This window comes from Myotis daubentonii, chromosome X (assembly GCF_963259705.1).
Source record: "Myotis daubentonii chromosome X, mMyoDau2.1, whole genome shotgun sequence".
NCBI classification, from domain to species: Eukaryota; Metazoa; Chordata; class Mammalia; order Chiroptera; family Vespertilionidae; genus Myotis; species Myotis daubentonii.
The window spans coordinates 7,999,947-8,023,089 of record NC_081861.1 but is presented as its reverse complement, the minus strand read 5'-3'; the positions used below and the strand labels follow the sequence as shown (position 1 = coordinate 8,023,089).

Genomic DNA, 23,143 nt, shown 5'->3' with positions numbered 1-23,143 from the left:
GGGCCGTAGTTTGAGGACCCCTGTTCCAAGTGTTACTGTCAAATGGATTCTTTTGCTTCCTTTAAGTGTCCATTGCTGCATCTTGATCAAACTTACCTGTCATTGTTTCTGGTGTCCTAAAATTCCTCCCTCCTGAAATGTTTCTATGACTGATATTTTAAAATATGTTGCATGAGAGGTGTGTGTGTGTGTGTGTGTGTGTGTGTGTGTGTGTGTGTGTGTAATGGGTGCACAATAAATTCAGTTTTTAAAAACCCACTAAACTGTATAGTTTAAATGGCTGAACTTTAGAATATCTGAAACACGTTTTTCAAAGAAAACAATACCATGTTGGAATAGTAATTTTTTTTTAGTAATTTTTTAATGTCCAAATATGTCTTTATTTTACTTCACACTTGATTAATTATATATGGTAGGATCATTTTGAGTTAATTTTTGTATATTGTATTAGAGAAGGGTCCAGCTTCAATATTTTGTATGTGGACATCCAGTTCCAGCACCACTTCTCATTCTTTGTTATTACAAATGGAATTGTTTTCTTAATTTTCTTTTCAGATTTTTTTATTGCTAGTGTATAGAAATTCAACTGATTTTTTGGGGGGTGTTGTATTCTACAAGTTTGCTGAGTTTATTAGCTCTAACAGCTTTGGGTGTATTATTTAGGATTTTCTATATAGTATATAAGATCATATCATCTGTAAATAGAGAGTTTTATTTCATTTCCTGTTTTTCTTATTTATTAACTTTTCATTTCACGCTTTCATCTCTGTCCCTTTGCTTTCTGTACTGGGATAATTTCTCTATTTTTAGGCTGTTTCCAATGTCCTATTCAGCTATTTTTTGTTTGTTTGTTTGTTTTTATTTATTTTATGGTTCTTTTTTTTTTAATTGCTTAAAGCAGGGGTCCTCAAACTACGGCCCGCGGGCCACATGCAAATATAAATATTGTATTTGTTCCCGTTTTGTTTTTTTACTTCAAAATAAGATATGTGCTGTGTGCATACGAATTTGTTCATAGTTTTTTTTTTAAACTACAGTCCGGCCCTCCAACGGTCTGAGGGACAGTAAACTGGCCCCCTGTTTAAAAAGTTTGAAGACCCCTGGCTTAAAGTATTACAAAGAGTATTACATAGGTCTCCTTTTTTTTTTTCTCCCCTTCACATTCCCCCGGCCTCCCCTACCCCCCAGTGTCTTGTGTTCATTGGTTATGCTTATATGCATGCATACAAGTCCTCATCTCTTACCCCCCTTCCCACCACCCAACCCTCCCCAGCTTTCCCACTGTACTTTGACAGTCTGTTTGATGCTGCTCTGCCTCCATATCTATTTTTGCTCATCGGTTTATAATGGTCTTTATTATCCATGAATGAGTGAGATCATGTGGTATTTTTCCTTCATTGACTGGCTTATTTCACTTAGCATAATGCTCTCCAGTTCCATCCATGCTGTTGCAAATGGTAAGAATTCCTTCTTTTTTACAGCAGCGTAGTATTCCATCGTGTAGATGGACCACAGTTTTCTAATCCATTCATCTGCTGATGGGCACTTAGGCTGTTTCCAGATCTTAGCTATGGTGAATTGTGCTGCTATGAACATAGGAATGCATATATCCTTTCTGATTGGTGTTTCTGGTTTCTTGGGATATATTCCTAGAAGTGGGATCACTGGGTCAAATGGGAGTTCCATTTTTAACTTTTTGAGGAAACTCCATACTGTCTTCCATAGTGGCTGCACCAGTCTGCATTCCCACCAGCAGTGCACGAGTGTTCCTTTTTCTCCACATCCTTTCCAGCACTTGTCGTTTGTTGATTTGTTGATGATTGCCATTCTGACAGGTGTGAGATGGTACCTCATTGTTATTTTGATTTGCATCTCTCGGATGATTAGTGACTTTGAGCATGTTTTCATGTCTCTTGGCTTTCTGAATGTCCTCTTTTAAAAAAGTGTCTGTTTAGGTCCTTTGCCCATTTTTTTGATTGGATTGTTTATCTTCCTTTTGTTAAGTTGTATGAGTTCCCTATAAATGTTGGAGATTAAACCCTTATCGGTGATTACATTGGCAAATATGTTCTCCCATGCAGTGGGCTTTTTTGTTGTTTTGTTGATGGTTTCTTTTGCTGTGCAGAAGCTTTTTATTTTGATGTAGTCCCATTTGTTTATTTTCTCTTTAGTTTCCAATGCCCTAGGAGATGTATCGGTGAAGAAACTGCTTTGGCATATGTCTGAGATTTTCTTGCCTTTGGATTCCTCTAGTATTTTTATGGTTTCCCGTCTTACATTTAAGTCCTTTATCCATTTTGAGTTTATTTTTGTGTATGGTGTAAGTTGGTGGTCTAGTTTCATTTTTTTGCATGTATCTATCCAATTTTCCCAACGCCATTTATTGAAGAGACTATCTTGACTCCATTGTATGTTCTTGTCTCCTTTATCAAATATTAATTGAGCATATTGGTTCGGGTCGATTTCTGGGCTTATTGAGCTATTTAATATCGATGGTTATGTTTTAGTAATTATATGTAGTTCATTGTTTTTTTCTTGTGGATGTTGTATATTCATACATCTCTTGAAGATATTAGTCTTATTTTATATTTTTAATGGTATTTCCTTGGCTATTCTTCTGTTTGTTGAGTTTAGTGGTTTTTTTATTGTGTTGATTTCCCTTAAGTGTTTGGTGATTCTTAGTTGTGTACTCATCTTTTCTTCCCCCCCATAACATGTTTTGTTGGTCGCCTCATAAATACTATGCGTCATTATTGTAAGCTTCCTCCAGTAATTTGGAGAAAGGCATGGGCCATGCTTCCTGGCACTGAATTACACCTTGTTTCTAATGCTGCCTAGGGCAGTGGTCGCCAACTGGTGGTCCAAGGACCACTGGTGGTCTGTGAGGTCCGAAAGGTTGGCACCCGCTGGCCTAGAGGGTGGCCCAGTAAACAAGCTTCCCCTTTTTCCTGGATGTTGTCTCCTCCCTATATTGCTGACCTTTCTTTTGGCCACACACATTTTCCTCTTCCCACTCTTAATTTGGGAGCAGATGTCTCCCGCTGTCTTTTCCTTGCTGTGGAGGTGGAGAGAGAAGGACCAGACTGCCTGGCTGTTCCTTTTTTGCTACCCCAAGCAGTTTACTCTTCCACTCAGTGAGCATTGAATAAGTCAAGATCTCTGTTTTTGTGCTGTTCACATTCCAGTGGGGGAAGATAGACCCTAAAAAGATAAATAATTAAGTAAAGGTGTGTGATAGCAAGACTCAGGATGACTTTATGTAGGGTGGTCAAGGAAGGACTTGTATTTGGCGGTGACATTCATAGATGGAGACCTGTGCCAGGAACCAAAAGAAGGCCAGCGTGTAGGAGGGAGGGTGTTATGATATGATGTTGAAGAGGCAAAGAGAAGACAGATCGTGTGGAACTTTATAAGTGTTCTAGCCAACCACTAATTATCTTGGTCGGCCAGGACTCTCTCCCACTGCCCATATCCGCCACTCAAATTTGCAACATTTTGTAACAGTTCCTGCATATGTCATGGGCTGCCTTTTCCTCCTTTAATTATATATGCATATGTCTACATCTGTTTTTCCTGTCGTGTCTGTGAATTTGGATTGGTAAAGGAGGCTAGAACTTGTATGTGATTTACCACATTGATCCAGTTATTACTTATGAAAAGTCTTGTCTGTAATTTCAGTGGGACCAATGCAACACTTTCTACATTATAATATCATTGAGAATATTTTCCTCTTTTTAAAAAATATTTTTTATTGATTTCAGAGAGGAAGGGAGAGGGAGAGAAAGATAGAAACATCAATGATGAGAGAGAATCCTTGATTGGCTGCCTCCTACACGCCCCATACTGGGGATTGAGCCCACAACCCGGACATGTGCTCTGACCAGGACTCGAACCAGGACCCTTCAGTCTGCAGGCCAATGCTCTATCCGCTGAGCCAAACCAGCTAGGGCTATTTTTCCTCTTCATGAAGGTAGTATTATTACCATTCCAAATGGGATTTTGGAAAATAAAAACTGATTGTTTAGAATTTTATTTTCAATCACTGCTAACCTGCCCCAAGTGTTAATTCTTACCCAGGACTGCAATATACTTAGTACCACTTAGGCTGTCTTCCTTCAGACAAATGCTAAATTCCATTCCTTGAGCTTTTAAATACTCCTTTAACTTTCTTAATTTTTTTTAAAATATATTTTATTGATTTTTTACAGAGAGGAAGGGAGAGGGATAGAGAGCCAGAAACATCGATGAGAGAGAAACATCGATCAGCTGCCTCCTACACGCCCCCTACTGGGGATGTGCCCGCAACCAAGGTACATGCCCTTGACCGGAATCGAACCTGGGACCTTTCAGTCCGCAGGCCGACGCTCTATCCACTGAGCCAAACCGGTTCTGGCTCCTTTAACTTTCTAGATTAGTAGTGACCATTCTCATGTTTCCGAAAGTATTTTTGATTGTGTATATTAATTTTTGTGTTAATTATTGTAGGAAACTTATTTTTAAAGTGCTTATTTAGAATACAACAGTTAGTTCTGGCTTTTTTAGGAGAGGGATAGGAGGTCAAGAACAGGGAAGAGTGATTTTATTGCCAGCCGTGCGTGGCTTGATGGTAACAGTTTTTAGAGCATGAATTTGAAATAATTTTGAGATCCATTGTAAATTTCTGTGTGCTTACATAAAGTAAGAAATTTGATTTGGTAATATTTTCCGGTAAATCTACATGTTTAGATAACAAGCATAAATAAAAATGTTCAGTTTAAAAATATAGGGTTTCAAAAAAAAATATATATATAGGGTTTCGCACAGCCAGTGTGGCTCAGTGGTTGAGCATCAACCTATGAACTAGGAGGTCTCAGTTAGTTTCCTGGTCAGGGCACATGCCCGGGTTGTGGGCTTGATCCCCAGTAGGGGTCATGCAGGAGGCAGCCAATTGATGGTTTTCTCTCATTATTGACGTTTCTGTCGCTCTCTCTCCCTCTCCCTTCCTCTCTGAAATCAATTTAAAAAACATTTTTAAAAACTTAAAAAGAAGAAAAAGAGTATAGGGTTTCAGTAACCATTTTTAGTAAATTAGTGCATATGAAGGAAATAATTTTAATTTTCAAAGTTGCTATAAGGGAAAATATTCTAGGGTGGAAGATTCATATTCTGTTCTTGTCTAAATAATATATATTTTTTATTTACTGATTTTAGACAGAAAAAGGGAGGGGGGGGAGAGAAGGAGAGACAACCATTTGTTCCACTTATTTATGCACTCATTGGTTGATTTTTATATATGCCATGACCTGGCATTGAACCCACAGCCTTGGTTGGATGGGGACGACACTCTAACCAACTGAGCTCTGCCAGGGCCTGATGTCTAAATAATATTTTTAAAGAAAGGGGAAGGCTTCATTCTATAACTTGAATACTTCAGGTTCTGTCTAAAATGGTACTATTAATGCAAGTATACATGGCATTCTATTTTTGATTACAGATTAGTCCATACAAGAAACTGCAATGGTATAACCAACTGCTACACCATATCTAAATTATTACCATTTTGATGTTTGTCTCTTTGTCTCCATTAGGAGATGTCCCCAGATGCCTCACTTCCAGGGGATCCAGAGGCCCATCCTGCTGCTGTGCCAAGCGGTGGAGCCACTCGTCTGCACACAGGAGGTGGATATTTTGGCCTAAGCTTTACTTGTCCTAGTCTCAAAAATCCTATTAGCAAGAAATCCTGGACTCGCAAATTAAAAAGCTGGGCATACAGGCTACGGCAGTCAACCAGCTTTTTCAAGAGATCAAAAGTCCGTCAAGGTAGTGTGCTTACAGTCAGGGACCTAGACTAGGTAACATCACTTTTCATTTACTTCTGTTTGGTTTTTGGTTTTTTTCTTCATACACAAATGTTGCCACTTTTTCCACATAGCCCATGTATGTGACACATCCCATTAATGTCATTGCCACTTTATTTTTCCTTCTGTAAGAAATTTGATTTTGTAGTTTTTCATTTCATATAGATACTAAGTCGGGATAAATCTTGCAATGTCTGGTTGAGAGTTAGGGTAACACTTTTTAATTGTCTAGCCGGAGTTAAGCTTTTTCTGCTTTTCTTCATTTTTTGGTAATGTAAACAAATTTAGTCTTACCCAATTTTCTCTTTTCTCCTTACAATTTGGCGAAACTTACAGTGGAAACAGATGATGTGATATCCACAGTTGCTCCTGATCCCATTCCTCTGGCAGTAGAGTCCACAGCTAATAGTAGGCCTTTGAGTAGATGCAAATTGATGAGTGCATCCTTTCAGCGGGGACGGTTCCAGGTTTGTGCTTTTCATTAAATCCTTATCTACAGTGCATTATAATAGGCAACAGCATTGAAGACAGTGTAGATCAGTGGTTCTCAACCTTCCTAATGCTGCAACCCTTTAATACAGTCCCTCATGTTGTGGTGACCCCCAACCATAAAATTATTTTCGTTGCTACTTCATAACTGTAATTTTGCTACTGTTATGAATCATAATGTAAATATCTGATATGCAGGATGTATTTTCATTGCTACAAATTGAACATAATTAAAGCATAGTGATTAATCACAAAAACAATATGTAATTATATATGTGTTTTGCGATGGTTCTTGGCCATCCCTGTGAAAGGGTCGTTCGACCCCCAAAGGGGTCTCGACTCGCAGGTTGAGAACTGCTGGTGTAGATCATTGTCATATTTAATTTGCATCCCTTAATCTTTTGAAGCCATCCAGTAAAAGTGTCTAAAGAAATGGGGATTTATATAGGGGGATAAATAGTGGAAAATGAATGAGTGAATGAATGAATGGCATCCTTTAAAAAAAAATGGATTTTAGTAGCTGGAAGAGAACACAGAAAGGGTTCATTATTTTGTGGTGGGAGGTTGGGTCACCTGTTTTTATAATTCCCATTTCATGTCTTTTAGAATCTTGGCATCTTTAATTTTGGACTTTCTTAAAATTGTGGAATTTTATTTGAGCAATCAGTGCCAAGGTTCTTTACCCAAGGGGACCATTTGAAAGCCTTTGAAGCTTTGGTGGGGTAGCTCAGTTGGTTAGAGCCTCGTCCCCATACATCAGGGTTGTAGGGTAAATCTGTCAGAGCACCCACAAGAATCAACCAATGGATGCATGAATAAGTGAAACAATGTTTCTCTCTCCCTCCCTTCTTCCCTCCCCCCCTCTCTTCTTCCGTCCCTCTCCCTCCCCCCCTTGTCTCTTTAAAATCAACAAATAATAAAATTAAAAAGAAAGACTTGCAATGTGGGGAGATGCATGGGATTTTAACGCTTTGGTATTATCAATATATGTACATCACAAGCAGAACAGCCACTTGTCTGTGCCACATGTTGATCCTGAATTTCTTTGTGGGTTTGCTCTTTATCTTTAGTTAGGCAGAGCCAGCCACTTTTGCCTTTTTGTGTCTCAGGTGATTACAATCCCTCAGCAGCAGTCCGAGAAAGTGACATGCACTGGAATACAACACGAGTCAGCCTTCAATGACATGCCAAGCCATTCTAGTGAAGAAGCTCCAGCCTTCACTGAAACAGCAAAGGCTCAGGTAGTAGAACTAGAACCTGCCACGCACAGTCCAGAGACTGTATTTTCTCCTCAGAACCTAGAAGCTCCTCATGAAACCTTTCAGGAAGTTAAACCAATTCCTAAACCAGGAGACAGCTCATCTTTCAGCACAGCTGGTGAGACTGATGGATCTTCTATAACCCCGGAAAAGGAATTGGAAGAAAACTCAGCGACAGGAAATAGCATGCAGTCTGGCTCTGAACTGCCACTCAAAGGGAGAGAGAGACTTACTGTTGAGAAACAGCTTTGCTCTGATGGTGAATTTTCAGCCACTCTTACTGACACAGGGAACTCTGTGGCAGAGAGTCATCCAGAGAGCGATCAGTGCTTATCACTCGAAGCAGAAAGAACCTGTGCTGAGACAGAGAACTCAGTCTTCTATTCACCATCTTCCCCAATGAGCAGTGATGATGAATCCGAAATAGAGGATGAGGACTTGAAGATGGAGCTTCAGAAATTACGAGAAAAGTAAGAACTGTTTCTCTTTTGTCACCTAGCTAGTTGCCCTGGGTTTGGTTTGTTTTTGTTTGTTTGTTTGTTTGTTTGTTTGTTTAATGTATTGTTATTGATTTCAGAGAAGAAGGGAGCAGGAGAGAGAGATAGAAACATCAATGATGAGAGAATCATTGATCAGCTGCCTCCTGCACGCCTCCTACTGGGGATTGAGCCCGTAACCCAGGCATGTGCCCTGACTGAAATCGGGACCTTTCAGTCTGCAGGCTGACACTGTATCCACTGAGCCAAACCAGCTAGGGCTGCCCTGGGTTTTATACAACTGTTAGGTTGCTAACTAATTTAGGACTGGTGGCATTTTAAAATATATTTATTTTTATTGATTTCAGAAAGGAAAGTGTGTGTGGGGGGGAGAGAAAGACATCGATGTGAGAGTGGGACATGGATCTGCTGCCTCCTGCATGCCCCACACTGGGGACTGAGCCCACTATCCGGGCATGTGCCCTGACTAGGAATTGAACCATGAATTCCTGGTTCATAGGTCAACGCTCAACCAGTGAGCCATGCCGGCTGGGCAGGACTGATGACCTTGTAATGATTGAAAACTACAAAGACAGCATCAGATCCCACTAGTTATGAACTCAGTCCTACAAGACTTCCCCCCCACCCCGCCCCAGATGCCAATCACAAGTCCAGGTGGTATTACCTATGCTTCTGACTAGCCTGTTATAAATTGGAGGTTCCCACCAAAGGATGCAACTCAAGAACAGCCAAATGGCAAGGTATGGGGGTAGGAACATGGAACTTCATGCACTCTCATGAGTGCCACTCTCCGACCATCCTAGAAACTCTCCGAACCTTGTAATACAGGAATTTTTATGGGATCTTCATCTAGATAGGTGTGACTAAGAAAATCATTGACCATAGGTGATTAATTTGATCTCCAGCCGCACCCCTCACCAGAGGTGGAGGGCCGGGGAAAGCTGAAAATTCTCATCCTATAATCACTTGGCTGGTTCCCCTGGGATTTTTACAGAAGTCACTTGATTGACCTAGACACCAGTATGAGGTTGTGCATCGTTTCTCATTATGAATAACAAGACACTCCTTTCATCTTTCTTACTCTGGAGCTATTTCAGGAACTGGAGCTATTTGAAGACACAAGAACAAATAATATAACAAACGATTCTCCCGTTGCTCTTATCACTTCGGAAATTACAAAAATCCACCTCCTATTTCTCATGCCCTAATATAACTTCTCAACCACTATGACCTGTTTCATTTACAAATATATAGTTTTTGCTTTTGACAAAAGTGTTATCATAATACACGTTATGCTGCAATTTTTTACTTAACTTTGTCACCAATGTATATTCATGTTTGCACAAATAATCTCTATTCCATACACTGAAATAGCTTATCACCATTGAAAGTTTAATCTCTCCTTAATAGACATTTCAGTTTTATCCCATGTTTTGCTTGAAGTGAACATCCTTATTTTTTATACAGTTATGCAAGTATTTTTGTAGGATCAATACCTAAAAGTAGAATTGATGTGTTAAAAGATATGCACATTTTAAATTCATAGATATTGCTATTGTTATCAAATGTAGCTATACCGTTTTGCACACCAAACAAAAGCATATGAAAGTGCCTATTTTCCCACTTCTTAACAACATTGGGCTGGATATTGTTGATCCTTTTAGTTTTATTCCAATCAGATGAATTCATTTTTTTTAAATTGTATTAACTAAAAGTGAGGTTGGCATCATCTCATTTATTTGTTATTTATATTTTTCTTTGGAGTCACCTTTTCATATTCTTTCCCTCTTTTCTAAAAGATAGTTTCTTTTTTTCTTACTGATTTTTAAGAATTATTTACATATTCTAAATAGTAACCTTTTCTATATAATGCAGATACTTTTTTTCTTGTTTATACCTGCATCATATAATAAAGAAAAATTTGATATTATCAATGCTCTGTGACTTTAAATTTTCTTTTGCCATTTTTCACTATATTGAAGTTTTAGAAATTTATTCCTGTCAGTTTGTTGACCTTTCTTCTTTATGTCTGATTAGTTTAAGGGTATGCTTAAGAAGACATTTCCCTGCCCTGGCTGGTTTGGCTCACTGGATAGAGCGTCGGCCTGTGGACTGAAGGGTCCCAGGTTTGATTCCGGTCAAGGGCATGTACCTGGGTTGTGGACACATCCCCAGTAGGGGGTGTGCAGGAGGCAGCTGATCGATGCTTCTCTTTCATTGATGTTTCTAACTCTCTATCCCTCTCCCTTCCTCTCTGTAAAAAATCAATAAAATTATTTTTTTTTAAAAGACATTTCCCATTTTAAAATTGTGAAAACATTCTGTATATCCACATTCTTCATCTAAATTCCTTGTTAAACTTTACTTGTACTGGTGTGGCATTTTTTAGCTCATCTGTATGGAACCAGCACCATTAAAACGCTTTCTGCCTCATTTTTATGTAGACATATTCAGGAGGTAATAAATCTTCAAACCCAGCAGAATAAGGAGCTTCAGGATCTCTATGATCGCCTCCGGGCAATTAAAGATAACAAACATCAGTCATCTGTGGTTTCTCTGCCATCCGCATCCCCATCGCGTCGACCAAGATCTTTAAGAAGCAAACTTCGAAGCCGCCCCCAGTCCTTGACACAGGTGGACAGTGATTCAGCTGCTACAGGTAAATCAATTTTAAAAAATGGTTTTTAAAACTGGTCAAAGATCAGCAAAATGAGGAAAATAATGATCATGTATTTTTTATTAAGCTAAGATGATTTGAGGATGTGCACAATCTGAGATTCTTTTCTACTTTTTTTGGTGTTAAATGTTCTTTTATGAAATAATGATGAGGATAGATGAGAGATTCTGGAGAGCAGATTAATGTATTTCATGTTTTTATTTGGAAAACAAATACCTGAAGGCCCAATTTCAGTCCCCAAGTACTTTTTGAAATTTTAGCAATTAATGGGAATTGCTGGTCTAACATTTAGAGTTTGTTGTGTGTTGCCAACAAAATTAATCTTAAAATTATAGTCATGTTCTATCTGATACAAGATCTTTATTACTTATGAGAATATTAGAAAATGTACTTTTTTTTGTTAAGCCTCACTTGATATTTTTTCCATTGATTTTTAGAGAGCATGGAAGAAAGGGAGAGAGAAACAGAGGAACATGAACATGAGAGACACACCAACTGGTTGCCTCTAGCACCCTCCCAGACCAGGGCTGGGGATGGAGCCGACAACCGAGGTATGTACCCTTGACCAGAATCAAACCCATGACCCTTCAGTTGGAGGGCCAACACTCTAACCCAGGGGTGGGCAAACTTTTTAACTCGAGGGCCACAATGGGTTCTTAAACTGGACCGGAGGGCTGGAACAAAAGCATGGATGGAGTGTTTGTGTGAACTAATATAAATTCAAAGTAAACATCACTACATAAAAGGGTACGGTCTTTTTTTTTTTTTTTTTTTTTTTAGTTTTATTCATTTCAAGCGGGCCGTAGTTTGCCCACGGCTGCTCTAACCACTGAGCAAACCCAGCTAGGGGTGTACTTTTTTTTTAAAGATCAGTCTCTATTTAATTAATAAAGAAGTTGTTAGTGAAGTCAGACTTCCTTGGTTATATGTGCAAAGTCAAGGTGGAAGTTGAAGGTGTACGTTAAGGATGTATGTGAGATTTCAATAGAATTTGTGGTAGATGGAATGATGATCACTCCCCACCCAAGACATCTGTGTGTAAATCCCTGGAACGTGTGACTATGTTCATTTATATGGCAAAGTGGAATTGAGGATGTAGATGGAATGAAGGGTGTTAATCAGTGGATTTTATTTATTTATTTTTTGTTAATCCTCACCCAAGTATATTTTTCCATTGGTTTTCAGAGAAAGTGGAAGGGAGGGGGAGCGACAGAGAGAGAGAGAGAGAGAGAGAGAGAGAGAGAGAGAGAGAGAGAAACATTGATGTGAATTGAAAGAGGCACATTGATTAGTTGCCTCCTGCACGTGGTAGCATGGGAACAAGCCTGCAACTGAAGTACATGCCCTTGACCAGAATTGAACCTAGGACCCTTCAGTTTGCGGGCCAATGCTCTATCTACTGAGCTAAACAAGCCAGGGCTCAACGAACTTTAAAATAGGGAGATTTTCGCCCTAGCTGGTATACTGAAAAGAGAGTTCCTGTCTCAGCTTCCTATTTCCAGGCCTGGCTCTATGGTAACTAACTGCGTTAACCCAGGCATGTCAATTAATTTTTCTGGACCTCTTCTCCCCATTATAAAACTACTGGTTTAGATTAGACTTCTAAGATTCTTTCTACTTTTGACATTCTGTGATTGTTTTTTTAACTCTTCTAAGTATCTATCTGAGGAAACTGATGAAAAGATTAGGGTTGATGCTAATTTTTTAAGCAACATTACTATTTATTGTACTTGATTTATCCCTAAGGTGAACATATCATTTGCAATCCAGACAAGAGGAAATGTTTGAGAATGAAAGGAGTATTGTTAGTAATTACTTCAGGACAACAGCTTTAAACCAGAACTGCCCCAGCTAAACTGAAATGTCTGCTTACTCTGTCAATTGCATTGGTGTTCAAATAAGAGTATTTATCATTTTTAATTCCTTTTCATGGTTTCCCTGGTTTTCCTTATAGATCCACCATGTGCGGAGAGTAATATAGCATCAAGCCAGCAATCTCCAGCTAGTAAAAAAGGGATGTTCACAGATGACTTACACAAATTGGTAGATGACTGGACAAAGGAAACAGTTGGAAATTCTCTTATTAAGCCAAGTTTAAACCAACTTAAACAGAGTCAACACAAATTAGAGACTGACAACTGGAACAAAGTACATGAAGTAAGTTGTTTATACCCAATTCTCTTTATTTATAAGAATTAAAACCCTGGCTGGTGTGGCTCAGTTGGTTGAGAGTCATCTTGTACATCTAGGGGTCCTAGTCAGGGCACATGCCTGGGTGTGTTTGATATTTAGAGAGTGGAAGGGATGGGGAAGAGAGAGAAACATTGATGTGAGAGAGACATATCCATCAATTGCCTCTGCATGTGCCCCAACTGGGGCCAGGGATCGAACCTACAACCCAGTTACGTGCCCTTGATCAGGAATCCAACCTGCGACCCTTTGGTGCGCAGGTCAACACTAACCATTGAGCAACACCGGCCAGGGCCTGAGATGCTTTTGAAATATCCAATTCAGTCTTTTAAAAATAAAGTCACCTTATTGTTCATAAAGTGCTTGTTACAGAATTTAATCAATGCGGAAAAGTACAAAATTTAAAATACTGCCTTCAAATCCCACCACCTAAATATAATTGTCACTAGCTTTAGATAAACACCATTTTAGGTATCTTTCTATGTCTGTATATGGATACATGGAAATCCTATATAATAAAAGCATAGTATGCAAATTGTCCCCTCAACCTAGAGTTGTCGGGGAATTTGACCAGGGGGCAGGGCCAGCCAGGGGAAGGAAAGGAGGCCCCAGCCTGCAGCCGCTAGAGACCCTACCAGTGCACAAATTTTGTGCACTGGGCCTCAAGTATATGTATAAAAAATGCAATCATACTGTATGTGCTTATTTGAATCAGAAGTGTTAAATTCAGTTTTACTTTAACAGAACAAAAACACTGATATGAAAAGGGATTGCTGAAACTTAAGCAAATGTCTGGGGGTTTTTTCACCTCAAAGAGATATTGTCATTCTTTTTTTTTTTAATATATATTTTATTGATTTTTTACGGAGAGAAAGGAAGAGGGATAGAGAGTTAGAAACATCGATGAGAGAGAAACATCCATCATCTGCCTCCTGCACACCTCCTACTGGGGATGTGCCAACAGCCAAGGTACATGCCCTTGACCGGAATCGAACCTGGGACCCTTGAGTCCACAGGCTGACGCTCTATCCACTGAGCCAAACCAGTTAGGGCTATTGTCATTTTTGAGTCAAGCTCAAAACCTTTACCCTAACTTTAGCTTGAAACTTTCAGTTTAGTTGAAATGGTTTTAGCTTGACCATTCACTTTATAAGAACTAAGCATTTGGAACTGATACCAATCTTGCCTTTGAGTGAGAATTATTTACTTCCATTAGACTTATTAGTCCCATGTGCATAAGATTTCAGTAATCTATATACATATGCTTAATCATAATACAATATGATAAGAAGAGTCAGACAGGAATATATTTCCTCAATATTGCCAAAAGCATAATTGTCTTGAGTTTAAATTTCCAAAAATGTAACAGAAATGTCAGACTTTATTTAAAGACAATGAGTAGAAGGGGGTAGGGAGGTGACATTTATTGAGCACCTACTGTATCCTAGGCTCTTTCCCCCATGCCATACTAAATCATGCTCTCCTGTCTTCAAAGAATTATGTAATTTAGTAAGATGGGCTATTGTGTGTGGTGCTGAATAAGGAAATGCCCGAGACTGGCAGAAGGAAATAAAAATAGAAGAGTAATGCTAGCATGAGGGCAGGAGACACTAAACTGAACAGAGATTTAGCAGGGCCCTTAGAGTTAGCTGGAACATTGTTCAAATCCTCAGCTCACTATGAATTTGCTTAGTGTGTCAGCTGTTATCAATTTTGAGCTTCTTTTTCCACATCTGAAAATGCCTACCTTGCAGGGCAGTTATGAAGATTAAATAGACAAGGTATGTAACTATGCTTAGCACACAGAAGGTGCTGCAAAAATGGTAGCCACTCATAGTAATCATGGAAGCAGTAAACCAAAAAGAATAGGAAGGAACATAGATGGGTAAAAGCTTCTGCCAAATAAACTGATCTTTTGTTTTTATTTTTGTTTTCATTAGAATACTCCATCTGCTCTGGGCTACACACCAACATGGATTTCTTCTCTGCCCCAAATCCGTGGAGCTGTTCCCACCTCCTCACCACAAGGACTCCCACTCCCTTCGTTTCCGGGGCCATTACCATCATATGGAGTGTCCCATGTCTGTCAGTATAATGCTGTGGGGGGGCCTGGTTATCCAGTACAGTGGGTAGGAATTCCCGGACCAGCTCAACAGCCTGTGGTCATACCTACCCAACCAGGGCCACCGTTCCAGCCAGGAATGAATTTGCCTGCGTTTTCATCGTCTTCAGTGCAGAATCCATCCACGAACCCTCCGGGTCCCAAATGAATCAGAGTAAATGATGAATGAAGAAAAGGGAGCTTTTCTTCAAAGTTATTTCCGGGACACCTAAGATATTAAACTTTCTTCTTCTTGGGTTCTGCCATCTTTTCCTCTTTTGAGTTTACTTTCCACTGTATTTTTTGGGGTTCCGATGTAGTCTTTGATATAGCTCGTCATTCTGTAGAACTGTGCAGTTTGTACATAGAACACTGCGCACAGAAATGTTTTTCACTTCAAATCCTATCCTCTTTGATACTTGATTTTTTAAAAATACTGTTCAGAATGCTTTAAATGAGCTCGGCTTGAGCATTACCATTTCCAGGACACTTACCATGAATTGCTGAAAAGCCTCCATTTTTTTACTGCTGCCAACCGCAGCTGGATGATACTTTTCTTTAAAATGTATAAATACTGTTTAAATTGATATTCCCCCAATGTGGACAGAGTGAGATCCTCCGACAACCGGAGTCTTATGGGATTCTTCACATGTTTGTCTTAGGTTTACCTCTCCCAGAAGGCAGGGTAATGCTGCAGGAAATGTTTTGGTGTATAAAATTAGAATAACTTTTGTCAACTAATATAGAACATGAGCCCTTTTTAATGTGATTTTCTTCCCGTCTTCACAGCTGTAGGAGTGAAGCCTTGTTCTAGGTGAGGCGGAAAGAAAGGATAAAAACAGAACTGTAACAGTTCCTTGATTCTGCAGATAATGTAGCTGTTTTAGGATTTCCATAGTAATTCAAAGCAGCTGTCTCCTTGTTTCTCATGTGCACACTGCGTTGTTTTTGAGCATCTGAGAGGCATTGGTTTGGCTTGCATTCTTTTGCAAGGGATATATTGCAGCTGATATGAATCTCATTTGGGGGGAATCTTTGTATTCCTGACAAAGAGGATTCAAGTCACACCTCTATTGACCCATTCTTCCGACGTGAAATTTACTTGACACAGTAGGTTTTGTAGGTTTCAAGACTTACACATGAAACACTGGCTTTACAGGGTTCTAAGAGATGTGGGGTATACACTGTCCTGCAGTGAAATAGTAGATCCTCGAAGTATACTATTTAATTGCCCTTAGCTTTTTTTATTGCCTTTTTTTTAGTTGTTATAATTTCTAGTTAGTATCTGTAGCCTCTTATATTATTTTTGCATCATCTTTAGAATCTGTGAGAGGTCACTGTCAAGTTGCACTTTACTGGGTTTTATCCAGTTTAAGGAGGAGGGGAGGCAATGTCAAAATGTACACTTTTGGTTTTCAAAGAAGGTTAACTATAATCATCTTAAAAGGCTGGTCGCAGAGTTACCTAATACTCAGTCTGTGAAACCCGAGTCAAAATTCGTAAATGGTATTTACCCACCGCCACATACACATGTTTAAAATACTTTTCACTCTTGACAATTTCAAGGTGGTGTCTAGTGCACATTTACCTTAAGAACAAGTTCTGTCTACTGGTAAACATTCTAAATTATCACCCAATATTTCTGTTAACAGATTTTCTTCCATATTCCACTACAAATTTTAGCCCATGAGCCTGCCAGGTAATGAAGCAAACTTAATGGGTGTACTTTTTTTTTTTTTTTTGCACCGTTTACTTTGTGACATTCAGTGCCCTTTCTAAATAGATACATGTCTTATACTGCTTACCTGAGGATTGCCCTCGCCATTGTGAAGATTCTGTCACTATCATTTGGGGCATATAGGGTAGCATTTTGAGAATTGCTGTTGGTAAGAGCCAAAGTTTCTTTTCATATGACATGCTAGTTTGGATGAGTCTTCCTAAATCTTATGGACAAATTCTTCAAATTCCTTACACAGTATTGCTTTGCGAGTTGAAGTGATTTTAGGACAGTAGTGTAATGCAAATGCTTGCATTGCAGTGTTTACCATGTATACAAAAACAATGTGCCTAAAATTTGTAATTCTTTCAAACTGCTCGTGTTTCATTAGATGATTTGGATTTGTGTGATTGCATTGAGGCTTATAACTTAGAACAGCGGTCGCCAACCTTTCAGACCTCGCGGACCGCTGGTTAGTGACTGCTGATCCAGAAAGTGAAAATACTGCAGGTTTTAAGGTCCCTTCTTCTCTAGTCAAAATCCTTTTTTTTTTCTTTTTAAAAATTGATTTTTGGAGGGAGGAAGGGAGAAAGAGAGATGGAGAGTGACAGACATCTATGGGCTGCCTCCTGTATGCACCCTGACTGCAGATGGAACCCGGGTATGTGCCCTGACCGGGACTCAAACCTGCCACCTTTCAGGGTCCAGGACAGCTCTCCAACCAACTGAGCCACACTAGCCAGGGCTCTAGTCACAATTCTTTTAAACAGTGTACCTACCCCAAGATGAAAAAAGCTCCATGGATAATATGCACAATTACATTTATTAATGGCTGCTCTATATCACATGCCCCACGTTTTGCCACCACCTCTGTTTTATGTCTGATTCATCATTTGTTTGCCTGCAGACTTTTGCAGTGCCTTGTAGTATTTAGAATCTTTTCAGATTTTTTGCTGGAAAGAAAAGTAGTCTTCTAAAGTTTGAAGATGGTGAATAGTGTACTGCCGAGTCCATGCTGACTGCAGTGGTTGGGTTAACATATATGTTATGTATACATTGTGTATATGTAACGTGTGTGTAAGTTTAAAAATGCAAAAAAAGTGACTTTGTGTGGAAATGAAGAAAACAGTGTTATTCACGTCACTGTGGGGTTTTTATTTATTTTTTCCATTACTTAAATGTTTGATTCAGCTTATAGTCACTTTGACTGTAAATATTGGCTAGTTTTCTATATAGGGATTTTGCATTATTTCCTAACTTTTTGCTAAATCATATAATAGTGCTGTTTGCATCCTTGCTGAGGTACTTTTCCAACCCAGAAATAATTAATTATTGAGGTAAAGCTCAGAAATTCCCTTCTTACTTAACCAAGAGCCTACTGTATAACAAGGGCCTTCTACCCACTTCCCAAAAACAAACTGTCCTTTTCATTTTCCTTCTTGTGGGAGAGAAAAGGGTTGTATTATGTCATCTGCTTGTACCGTTTATTTGGGGGGGAGTCTGAATGTCCAGCCACCATGTTTACTTCTCAAAATGCAAGTCTGACGAATAGTACTGTACCTCCATATGTGCTAATGTGAGCATCTCTTCATGAATTACCTGCTGCTATGTTTGTGAAGTTGGGTGTAACATCTTAAGAATATGAAACCAGTATTGGTGTAAATCTAATGAAATTACCCTATGTATATTTGTAGCAGTCTTGATTCTCTGTTTAAGGTAATTTGCTGTAATATAACCAATATCCATTCTGTTTCTCATCCTCTTCTTACCAGTTTTATATCGAGCATGAATTCTAATGGTTTGACAGCAAAATTATCTGTGGAAGTTTAAAAGGCACTTTTCCGCTGCGATTTTTAGATTGAGTGTAGAATGTTTTGAGTGTAGAGTATGATGGGATGTATCATTTTAGAACCCCAGGTTTAATTCCAGTCCAGTTGCTTTTGTTAATCTACCTCGTTTTCAGTGCTGTTTGGGGGTGCACAAGTAAACACTGCCTGTGAAACTTGCTTTTTTTTTTTTTTTTGCCTTGATTCTCAGTATTCTTTCAGGTTATTAATGTAGCCTGCCTCTTTGTCCCAGCGTTAACTCTGAATTAGTGATGAGGAGGACTATCACTCTGCCACCAATCTGTGTTTAAGTGATGAGAGCCACGTGCATCTCTGAAATAAGCTTTGGGGATTTGGGAGTGGAGAGCAGATAAATAAATCCAGCTTGTGGCAGTATAGAAATTAGTTGTAAAATGAGCAAATGATAAGAAAGTACCCAAATTAGACAGTTCAGTGCCTGTAACTTTGCGTCTTTTATTAGAGATGCGTTTCTTATCTGTGTGCCTAAAGGGCTATGGGTGAAACTGTTTTAACTACCACAGTGAAATAGCTTGACAAATCCTACATCGGTGGCCTGTCATTCAGCATATTAGCATCTGCGAGATATTTGCAGTGATGTTTTGTTACCTGGAAATAGCTGTATGCTTTCACTTGAATTGTAGTTGGTGATAACTTGTTCCAGTCTCTAAAGTTTATTGGAGGCATTGACTTTCTTTGCTGTCTTTTCCAAGTGTTGAAAATGATGCATTCCTTTTTCCCAAAAAAAACTCAGCAAATGTTTGTAAACCACATGGTCCTTGTTCCACATGTTTACTGTGTGCAACACTACAGCATATTTCATGGTAGCAAATACTGTATTTCAGGCTTTGTGCACAAGTACATTCCTGAGGTATATGTGCCATTGGTTTGGGATTCAGTTTTTTCATCTTTTTGGTTCAGAAAAATTTGTGGTGACATGTGGGCCGTTTTCTGGAATAGATTGTTCACATTTCATTGTTTATTGATGAATTGTTTCTCCACCCGATGAACCAGAAGGGGCGGGGGACATAGAAAAGATAATTAATTGATTTGGTAAATGTAATTTCTGGGATTGACATTGTTTTCTTAAAAAAAAACACCAGACTATAAAATGGTGACAGTCAAACTTGCTAAAATCCTTTGAAGTGAAATTAGCATGAAACTTTAATGGAGCCAAATGCTTTCAGGTCACCCCGGAGATAGTTTTACATGTGAAGGATGAACACAAACATTGGTCAGGTCTTGACAGCCGACATAGGCAGGGGCCTGGGATAGTGACTGGGTTACACTGAAGTTATTTTTAACTGAGATAGCTAACAGAGTGTACACACCACCAGCTCCCATTCTGGTAGGTTTTCTTTTCATTTTCAACAAGTTAAAAAGGCTGAAAGTCAAGCAAGAAGGGAAGAGAGAAACTGGGCTCTTGAGAAAAGAAAGTGCCAGTGTAAAATAAATTCCTAATTGTGTGCTTGTCATCCTTCCAGTTTTTTTTTTAAGTTGCATTTCTTTTTTACTATGTTTTAAGATTTCAGATTGAGATTTGTGGTCCAGAACATACCCTCAGCAGAAATAGTGACTGATCGGAAAGTGCAGTTGTTCAAGGTCTGCCATGCTCAATCACATAAAGCTTCGTTTGATATGAATATTAAGCATGTAGACCTAGTTCAGCATGGGAGCCACTCAGGAAGTTTATGCAATTAATGAACTTTCATGCATAATTTACTATGAATTATACAGAATTTCAGTCACATCTCTACATTTAACATTTAGTTGTATATGTGAACTCTTTTTTTTCATCGATTTTTTTTTTTTTAAGAGAGGGGAAGGGGAAGAGAGAGAGAGGAACATTTATCGGTTGCCTCCTGTACACTCCCCAACCGGGGATTGAACCCGCAACCTGGATATGTGCCCTGACCCGGAATCCAACTTACCACCTGTTAGTGTACAGGACAATGCTCCAACTAACTGAGCCACACCGGCCAGGGCTGAACTCTCTTTTCTTAATTGGGGAATGTAGCATTATATAGAATGTTGTTAAACTTCATTTTAATCCTTGACCTTAACTTTTCTTTTCTTTTTTGGGGTAAACCAAGTGATCTGCCTTTAAGCAGCTGTCTTATTTTGGTTATTTGAAACTGTGATTTTTATTTCATTTGTACCCAACCATTGTAAGTATTTTGTTTCCTGGAAATTTTGTTTTCAAACAGAAAATAAAGGCTGTGTTAAAATGAGTATGTCATCTTATTAAAATGCTATCGGAGTCACTGCAGTCATCTGGCTTAAACTAGTTCTTCACTTACCAAATTTAACTTGGCAGATTTTTAAAAATTGAGTCCTATAGATTATGCTGGCTGATCAGACCAACCAAGCTGTGTTATCTCTTGATTTATAGCCCCAACAAATTTTGAGTTGGACCTCTTTTCCACACTTGTCAATCAGCAATAACTGTCAGACTCACTATGATTTACTGAGCACCTACTATGTTAGGTAGGCTTTTATCTGTGATATCTTAATTCCTAAAACAATCCTATAAACTAGGTTTGTTACTATCTACACTTGACAGAGAAAATTGGAAAATCAAAGAGATTAAAAAATTTACCAAGGTAACAAGAGCTAGTAAATGGTGAAGCCTGGGTCCAAACCCAGGTCTGTCTGACTCCAAAGCTCACAGAAAAAATCCCGAGCCATACTGTCAGATGTACTACATGAAACATAATCCAAATACATTTACAGTAGGTTTTCATCAAATTAGAGGATTAGTATGCTTTTACACATCTTAACATGAAGTTATATCTAGTACTTGTTTCATAATTTCAGCTGTAGTGTATGTAGTACAAAAAAGAATTCAAAATATGCCCTCTGCACATACTTAGTATTTCTTTTCATATTGACTGATTATGGTCCACCTTTAGAAAAAAGTGCATTTGGGTATGTCCCTCCCACATCTCTTATCACCACAATACTGTGACTTTAGGAGACTATCAGTGATGTCAGATCACTTGTTCATTTGATAATTTAGGTAGAAAAATCATGCATATGTTTATACAAACAGTCATAGAGGAAGAGGCCATTCAGGAATATTCAAGATTAAGTAGGGATTATTTTTTGTATTAAAAATTGGCACCTTTTTATTTCAAGTATGAGAGATTGCCAGTGAAATTAAAGTTGTTTTCCTTTAGAAAATAAATATAAACCACAAAAATCAGTATAAATTGTATCCCTTACATATTTTCCCAGATAATACTTTATAGGCAGGGATTTTTTTTAATTTTTTAAATTGATTTTAGAGAGGAAGGGAGAGGGACAGAGAAACATCAATGATGAGAAAGAATCATCCCTCAGCTGCCTCCTGCACGTCCCACACTGGGGATGGAGCCCAAAACCCAGGCATGTGCCCTGACTGGGAATCAAATCGACCTCCTGAGTCATAGGTCAATGCTCAACCACTGAGCCATGCTGGCTGGGCAAAGCACACACTTTTTAAAAAATTATATCTTTATTGAAGGTATTACATATGTCCCCCTTTCTCCCCCATTGACTCCTTTTAGCCTGCCCCCACCCCTGCCCCAGGCCTTCACCTTCCTATTGTCTGTATCCATGGGTTATGCAAATATGCATACAAGTTCTTTGCTTGATCTCTTCCCACCCACCCTGATGCACCTTCCCTCTGAGATTCTGCAGTCTGTTCCAATCTTCTATGTCTCTGGATCTATTTTGTTCATTAGATTCCACATATGAGTGAGATCATGCAAAGCACACACTTTTGCCCGATCGGTGTGCTTCAGTAGTTGAGCATCAACTTATGAACCAAGAGGTCACAGTTCAATTCCCGGTCAGGGCAGTTGCCTGGGTTGCAGGCTCTATCCCTAGTGTGGGTGTGCAGGAGGTAGCCAATCAGTGATTCTCATCATTGATGTTTCTATCTCTCCCTCCCTCTCCCTTCCTCTCTGAAATCAATAAAAATATATATTTTTTAAAATGCACACACTTTTAACCACTATTCTGTGACATCTGTCCCTTTCTGCTTTCAGGGCTTTAGCTTGTTATCTCTACCCTCTCTAGAACCTATGTGCAACATAACGTTTCTCCATAGTATATATGTTAAGATTCATGTTTGTAAGTAATAGAAACCCAATTTGAACAAGCTTAAGCAAAATGACGCAAATTTCTTATAAAAAGTTGGCGGTGTCTCACAAAACCCCAGGATGATGCAGATGGACTTTAGGAACAAGGAAGTCAGGTACTTGAATGAAGCAGGATTTTTAAAATATATTATTTTTATTGATTTCAGAGAGGGAGAGAGAGAAAAACATCATTGATGACAGAGAATCATCATTCGGCTGCCTTCTGTGTGCCTCACACGGGGGATTGAGCCCGCAACCTGGGCATGTGCCCTGATTGGGAATCGAACCGTGACCTGCTGGTTGCCGCTCAACCACTGAGCCACACCGGCCGGGCTCCAGCAGGCTTTTTCATCTCTCCTTCAGCTCAACCCCAAATTCTCTGGAAAGGTATATAAAAGTTGGCTCCTG

The 23,143-nt window shown here is 39.0% G+C and overlaps 1 protein-coding gene across 1 annotated transcript in view; it reads left to right on the top strand.

Annotated features, from left to right (window-relative positions):
* The window catches only part of WNK3 (WNK lysine deficient protein kinase 3), a 114,650-nt gene extending 93,808 nt beyond the window's left edge, over positions 1-20,842 (top strand). The window contains exons 18-24 of the mRNA XM_059680105.1: positions 5,568-5,658; positions 6,174-6,304; positions 7,436-8,055; positions 10,527-10,741; positions 11,197-11,310; positions 12,714-12,916; positions 14,890-20,842. Coding sequence (XP_059536088.1) covers positions 5,568-5,658; positions 6,174-6,304; positions 7,436-8,055; positions 10,527-10,741; positions 11,197-11,310; positions 12,714-12,916; positions 14,890-15,219 — 1,704 coding nt within the window. The 3' untranslated portion in view covers positions 15,220-20,842. The remainder of the gene's footprint in view (positions 1-5,567; positions 5,659-6,173; positions 6,305-7,435; positions 8,056-10,526; positions 10,742-11,196; positions 11,311-12,713; positions 12,917-14,889) is intronic.
* Positions 20,843-23,143: the final 2,301 nt, after the last annotated feature.